Source organism: Rousettus aegyptiacus, unplaced genomic scaffold (genome assembly GCF_014176215.1).
Source record: "Rousettus aegyptiacus isolate mRouAeg1 unplaced genomic scaffold, mRouAeg1.p scaffold_m13_p_7, whole genome shotgun sequence".
NCBI lineage: Eukaryota > Metazoa > Chordata > Mammalia > Chiroptera > Pteropodidae > Rousettus > Rousettus aegyptiacus.
The window spans coordinates 77,432,873-77,440,470 of record NW_023416310.1 but is presented as its reverse complement, the minus strand read 5'-3'; the positions used below and the strand labels follow the sequence as shown (position 1 = coordinate 77,440,470).

The window sequence follows — 7,598 nt, the reverse complement described above, 5'->3', positions numbered from 1 at the left end:
ATTCGTATGTTGAAACCCTAACTCTCCGTGTCTGTTTGGAGTAAGGAGATAATTAAATGAGGTCATAGGGTGTGGCACTAATAGGACTAGTGTCCTTATAAGACACCAGAGAGCTCACTCTCTCCCCACCGTAGGAGGACACAGTAAGAAAGCAGCCACCCACGCCAGAAAGATAAACTCTCACCAGAAACCGACCATGCTGGCACCCTGAACTTGGACTGCCTGCCTCAAGAATTGTGAAAAGTAAATTTCACGTTCTCTGGAGAACCATGGCTCATCCACTCATCTAATCCTTTGAGCATTTGCTGAGTGCCAGTCACTAATTCTACAGGGGAAATGGAATGAGAGTCTAAGCCACCACAGAGATGAAGTGCCACACCAGCAAGGTAATGGCCAAATGTGGGATCCCAGTGAAGGGGCTCGTGCTCTTCTCCACAGCCCAGAGGCTGGAAAAGAGACAGTTCTCTTTTTCTGCTTCGTTTAATAAGCTATACTAGATATGTGGCTGGGAGTAGATCATAACTGGATTTTAGTCATGTACTAGTAAAAAAGCATTACATTTTATCTTGCTAAATATATTTATGTGCACATTAAATAGTAAATTTTGTCTGTGAGGCTTATGTTGGATGCACTTGTCCAAGTGTGCCAGCCTTACATTATCCAGTAGATACCTGTGGCAAAAACATACTATTCAGCAATTATCCCACCCACATCTCCCAGCTGCCTTTCAGTTAGGGCATGTGACCTGTTCTGGCCAGTGAGTTGTGAGTAGAGTTGACTGTGTCAAACCTTAGGCCAAAACGTTGAAAGAAGAATGTGAGTTCTCCATGTGTTCTCTACCCCAGTGATAACAATGGAAGTTCTCATTTCTCACATTACAGCCACAAGAGGTCAGTGCCTAAGCCCTTCAGTGACTCTGGAGCCAACCTCAGTCAGACCTTCACTGGACATAAAATGTAAGCAAGAAATAAACATAGTTGTTTTGATCCATTGAGATGTGGGGATTATAATATGTTACTACAGCACAGTCCAGCCCATCTTGACCAAATACAGCTGTGGCTTTCACTGGGCATAGAGATGCGAATGCCTTGAGTCACTTTTAAGTCATGGCAGTCGCTCCTCAGGAATGGTGTATGATAGAAATAGAGCAAAGGTTCTCATCTTTTTAAGTCTAACATATTCCATGTCAGCTGTTGAGGCGCAGTCACAGATACAATCATGAGCATCACTGCAGGGCATATCTCACGGAGGACTAAGTCAACTGTAACCAAAACTTTAAGTGGCCATAGTTATTCTTTGGCTGTCAGAGAAATGTCATAAGTTGGATCATAATGCCAACTTATCCTTTTAGAAAATATCTTGAGTGAATGGGAGGTCCCTGCTGCTGAAGAGCCTTTGGGACTGAGACATTTCAAAGTTAGCAGCAGCCCAAGATAAAAATTTTAGTGTAAGAGTTTTTTTTGATACCTCACTTCCTTATGATACCAATATTTGGCGTAAGTCTCCGCCTTCGTAGCGTTCTGGGGGCAGGCGCAGGATTGGTGGAACATGTTGAACTGGGCTAAAAGTCTTGCCGACTGATTTGCGCTCCAAGGCTGTAGCATCCCAAGAGACAAGCTGGCACAACAAAGGCTGTGCCAGCTTCGACTCAAAGGCAAGAGACAGTAAAGGTGTCCATGGGAGTCATCAAACACTGCCCTGAGAAAGGATGCTTCTGGTCGGAGGCAAGATTTGATAAGTTGGATTATTTGAGTTCCAAGGCTGTCACACACAATTGAGGCAGTGAGGAAAGGCCTGAGAAAGCCCCCCACCTGGGCTTGCAACCTTGAGGGAGGCTGTTTCTGGAACCCTTAGCAGATTATCGGGAATGACAGCAATAACATGACGAAACTGATGGGCAGCTTGGGGCAGAGGTGGGAAGATATCTGGAGAAACGATCACTGCTAGACTGTAGCGGAGGCTGCTTTAAGCCCTGGTAGGGAATCTAGTGAATAGGGTGGGCCACCAAAACCTGGGGAACTAGGCACCACCAGTGATATGGCCCACCTTTGCTGCTAGTTTTCAGTATTGCTCTCAAAGAACTCCTCTAAATTCATGAAAATATTGCTCATTAGATTTAGAGTTTTAATCACTAGCCACCCTTCCCAAGAGGTTCCATTTAGTGGCTCATATAGGAGTACATGGCATCCTTGAGAGTATCAGTTCTGAAATGAACAGCAAGTGAACTAGAAAGCCCCCGCCCCCCCTGACCCCCACCCCCCGCCTCCCACTCAGTCCATTTACTACAGAAGCTGTGAATATGGGCCTGGGAGATACTTTTTGTAAACTTGAGTTAATGACAGCATAACAAAGGGACAAGACAAAGGTCAGAATGTGTCAGTAGGAGTGCTCTCTAAGGCTTATTCCTAGAGTGGTGAAAAGATTATCCAAAGTAATTAAGGTAAAACTTGACAGATCTCTTGGTGATGGAGTCACATCTCCTTCAGTAGCTTGGGACATAGTGGAGAGGTTCACTGTACAGGATTGGGCTTTAGTACCCTGGATAAAAACAAAGGAATAAACTATTCAAATGTAACTGCTGACCTCCATGATACTATGTACCACAGTGAAAATTAAGATTCATTGATGAGAGTTTTGTGCTGCTAAGTTGAGAACCTGTATTACACGTAGCGTTAGTACATTTGTAGTATTACTTTCTTTCTTGATATAATAAGCTGTATGAGCTCGTGCATGTTTTCTGAGTTACAAAGTTCTGGTTGTATATAAGGTGCAGTCTGTGGTCAAGGAAAGCAGAAACTGTTGATGCCCTACCTAGTATCCCCTGGGCCCGCTTCTTTGTTGACCGCAGGTGTCTGCTTCTCTGCCTGAGGACTCTCTGCGGCATCAGGGCACTTTGCTGAGCCATGCATAGGAGCAGCTCAAAAGGCAGGGAAGTTAATGCCCCAGAAACAACAATTGACGATAGGTGAAGAAATGATGGGTTAGTGCCCCAGCCTCCTAACCTGCAGTGGAACAATTCTGTATTGCCCTCCACAGTCTCTCACTGGGTACTCAGGACTGTTGAGCCCTAATTACCCAATGTGGCAAGCTGCTCATTAATGCACCCTTACTTAGCCTTTCTACCTTCCCTGTGTCGTTTTCCCCAACCACACATGGGCTTCCTGAGATCACCTCCCAAAAAACTACCTGGACCCAAGTCCTAGTGTCAGGGTCTGTATTAGTCAAGATCCTCAGACAAACAAAACAGATAGATAGATTGATCTATGTATCTATATCTCCATATAGAGAGATTATAAGAAAACGACTCATAATTATGGTGGCTGGCAAGTCCAAAATCTGCAAAGCCAATGTAGTTCAAGTCCAAAGGCAGGCAGGCTGCTCTAAAACCAGAAAGACCCAGTGTGTCAGTTCAAAGGCCAGCAGGCAGGAGAGTTCTCTCTTATTTGGGGGAGGGTCAGCCTTTTGTTCTCTTTAGGCCTTCAACTGATGGGTCGAGGCCCACTCACATTATGGAGGGCAAACTACTTTACTCAGTCTATCAATTTAAATGTTAATTTTATCGCAAAACACTCCCACAGACCACTCAGAGTAATGTTTAATTAAATGTCTGTACAATACTTAGCCCAGTAAAGTTGACAAACAAACTGAACTATTACAAGGTTTGATTTTGAGAAACTCCAGTCCACAGCACCAAGCATCACTCATCATTGTAGCGAACACTCCATGATTTATAATAGGAGCAGCGGAGTGGTGGGGTTTTTTTGTTGTTGTTGTTGTTTTGTGAACCATCCACCATAGGAATCATCCTTGTACTCTCTGATTCCCTGTCCACCTTCCAACATATAGACTCCTAGCCCCCATTCAGTAGGCACTGTCACAGTCAAGGAAAACCACCAGGTCGCTGCCCATGAATTTGAGACAAGAGTCTTAGTCTGGGATGGGACGAAAGCTTTGCTATGTGCACATTCAGTGCCCTCTGCCTGACATTTTTCCTGATCTTCAGGTGCGTTTATCTCACTCTGAAGTAGGCACTTAGTCTCGCTAATAGGGGGTCAGCTAGTACACCACCTACACCACCTTCCCTGGCGTTTGGGTGGGACCGAAAGCGAGCTCTAGGAGCTAAAACGGCCCCAATTTGCTGTCGCTGTCCGCGGTGCTGCCCAGACGTAAGCTTCCACGCCGACGTGTTTGCTGTCCTTGGTACTTCCCAACGGTTCTTTTTGTGTGTATTCAAGAGGATACCGCAGGCCAAAAGCATATTTTTGAAGCATAGACTAGAATTCAAGGATAAACATGAGATTTTGGCTCCTGCAGAGGTGTATTATAGGATTTAGAGCTCTGGCCTATGTGTCCCAATTCACACTGAAGGATCAACAGTGTTTTGCTGCCCCATATTCCCAGCACAGCTTCTGGGATTTAGCACAGTTGGTGAAGAAAGCAGAGCTAAGTAGAAAGCAACCAAGGCTGCAGCTTGTAAGCTATTAGCCACAGCAGGGGAGCCACTGTATTTTGGCAATCCCTAGCTTGGAATTTCCCCCTTTCTGAGTTCCAGCTTGTAAATTCCAGCTTGTAAACACCCCTGGGATCAGTCTGCTTCATCTCACTCCGCCACACATACGCACTTCCGTGACAGCCATGATCATCAATCACCATGACAGCCATCAGCACCTTTGTTTCAGTAGTTCTAACTACCATCAATGGCAATCGCTGGGATCATTCCTTTCGGATAACCTTTTCAAAGTAGTTACCTAAGTCGACGTGTAGGTACATTGTCTTGTCAGATGTATGTACCAGTTTGCATCCTCACCAACCTTGTGTAGGAGTGAAAGAGCCACTCTCGGGTGGCAAGAGCTCAAACAGCAATACATATATTTAAAACGACAACAAAATGGTGTGTTTTGTTGTATATAAACTATATCCCAATAAAAAGATTGACCAAAAGAAATACATCCTAAACAACGACAACAGCAACAACAACAAAGAGCTAAGGCGTATAGCACTTAGCATGCCAGGGCTGGGGTAAGTGTGTGTGTTGCTTTAAAACAAACTTCTGAGGGAAGTTCTGTTTTACAGATAGGCTGACGAGACGCAGATAGTTCAAGAAACTTGCTCAAGTTCAAACGAGATTCTCAGAGAGGGTCCGGTAAGCTTCCCGAGACCACACGGCAAGCGAATGGCACAGCGAGGACTGACTGCAGCCCACGCTTGTCTTCCCGTCTCCCGCCGGGGAGACGCCCCTTCCCTGCGGCCAGGAGAGGTGCCAGGGGTTCTTGAGAACGCAGAAGATGAGGCCGGGAGACGGGGAGAGTCGGAGGCGGCAGGCCGCATCCGCGCGCGGTCTGGGAAGAGGGGCTTCCGGGGCTCCGGGGTCGCCGAAGCGGGCGTGATGCAATGACGCCCGTCGCTGCGTCAAAGGGCGGCTCCGAGGGTGCGGGGACTGCGCCGGACCGGGTCCTGACCGCCGCCCACGGCGTCCCCGCCGCGGCTACCCCTGCCGGCAGCCGCCGCCGCCGCCCTTGGTCCCGCGCCAGGACCACCACCCCAAGCCCCCGGGAACGGTGACGAGCCCCGGCGCCCCGGGCGCGCCATGAAGGCGGCGGCGAGCTCGCGCGGGGGCGCGGCGGGGGGCGGCGCGGGGGGCGGCCGGCGCGGCGGCTGGGGCGCGGGGCGCGGCGCCAAGGCCGGGGGCGCCGGCGCCGGCGCGGGCGGCAAGGGCGGGCCCGGGGCGCGCGCGCGCGGCTTCGCGGGCGGCCGGGGCCGGGGGCGCGGCGGCGGCGCGGGGCAGCGGCGGGGCGGCGCGGCCAGGAGCAAGGGCCGCCGCAGGAAGGCGGCCAGCGCGGCGGCGGTGGAGCCGCACCGGCACGAGGGCGTCTTCATCTACCGCGGGGCGGAGGACGCGCTGGTCACGCTGAACATGGTGCCCGGCCACTCGGTGTACGGCGAGCGGCGGGTCACGGTGAGCGAGGGCGGCGTCAAGCAGGAGTACCGCACGTGGAACCCCTTCCGCTCCAAGCTGGCCGCGGCCATCCTGGGCGGCGTGGACCAGATCCACATCAAGCCCAAGTCCAAGGTGCTGTACCTGGGCGCCGCCTCAGGGACCACCGTCTCCCACGTCTCCGACATCATCGGGCCCGACGGCCTGGTCTACGCGGTCGAGTTCTCGCACCGCGCCGGCCGCGACCTGGTCAACGTGGCCAAGAAGCGAACCAACATCATCCCGGTCCTGGAAGACGCCCGGCACCCGCTCAAATACCGCATGCTCATCGGGATGGTGGACGTGATTTTCGCCGACGTGGCCCAGCCGGACCAGTCCCGCATCGTGGCCCTGAACGCCCACACCTTCCTTCGCAACGGGGGCCACTTCCTCATTTCCATCAAGGCCAACTGCATCGACTCCACTGCGTCGGCCGAGGCCGTGTTTGCTTCTGAGGTGAGAAAGTTGCAGCAGGAGAACTTAAAGCCTCAAGAGCAACTGACCCTTGAGCCCTATGAGAGGGACCACGCCGTGGTCGTGGGGGTCTACCGGCCCCTTCCCAAGAGCGGCAGCAAGTAGCACCCAGTGCCGGCTGTCCCCGAGATCCTCCATGCCAAGACTGTGCTATGTATGTGTTTTCCTGTTTTTTTTCGTTTGTTTTTCTATTAAATGGCATAAAAAAACAGTCCTCAGGTGTATCAGTGAGGCCAGATTGCGTTTTGCTTCAGTGACAATCCCCAAATCCCCAAGACAGCTGGCGATAGGGGCCCATCAAGGAACATCTTGGGAGCTGTGCTTACTCTAATCACTCGGGGCACTGACTCCCCAGGGCCCCTCTTCACACTTGCTTCCTCATCACAAGGGGGGTGAGGAGAGCTGTGGAATTGCTAACGAGTTTGTGAAGTCCCCCTTGGAACCGAGGGGCACTTTCTACACATTCGCCAAGTCACATGAGCAACCCTGATTCCAGGGAGTGGCATTGGAGACTGGTGGACAGTAGTATAGTCTAACACACCCAGTCTGTCTGACTCCAAGCCAGAATTCTAACCACAATATACATTTAGTAGTTTTCAGCTAAGCGTTTTTGCATTCCCTTAGTCCATTTAATCATCACCCCAGCTCTGAGACGGCTCTGTTCCCATGTCCCTTTAAAAGGCGAATCAACCGGTTTCTGAAGATAAACTGGTCACCCAAGTTTACAGAGTCCGTGAGGAGGTGGAACTTAAATGCCAATCTTTTTAGCTCTAACCCACTGTTATTTCCTTTATACCAATGGGTTCTTCTCTTCCATGTGGTCTACACTGGACAGACCGCAAGTCTGAAAACAGGGTTCATACACAGCTGGCCCTATGGCTGCATTGTGCTCTTTCTCCCACCTCTGTACTACCCTTTTCTTAGATTTCAAAATAGCAAAACGAGGCAGGGGAATAAGCTGTGGATCCACCTCGCAGACTGTTCCCACTGTAAGGCGTAACATAGCCAAAGTGCTGTCAGCAAGTGTCAGAGAAACAGTCCGAAAAGTGACTCTCTCAAAGTACCTGGCTCTAAAGGGCATTTCCTCCAGACCCCAAGTTGCTAGACTCAGTACATTCGATTCTGGTTCTGCAACCAGCCCAAAGGGAGC

General features: G+C 50.5%; 1 protein-coding gene across 2 annotated transcripts in view; it reads left to right on the top strand.

Annotated features, from left to right (window-relative positions):
* Positions 1-5,587: 5,587 nt before the first annotated feature.
* Positions 5,588-7,598, top strand: part of FBLL1 (fibrillarin like 1) — an 82,083-nt gene continuing 80,072 nt past the window's right edge. The window contains exon 1 of one of the 2 annotated variants that reach the window (XM_036224944.1): positions 5,588-6,602. In XM_036224944.1, coding sequence (XP_036080837.1) covers positions 5,588-6,553 — 966 coding nt within the window. In that variant the 3' untranslated portion in view covers positions 6,554-6,602. The remainder of the gene's footprint in view (positions 6,603-7,598) is intronic. The other variant, XR_004952141.1, reaches the window with a different exon arrangement.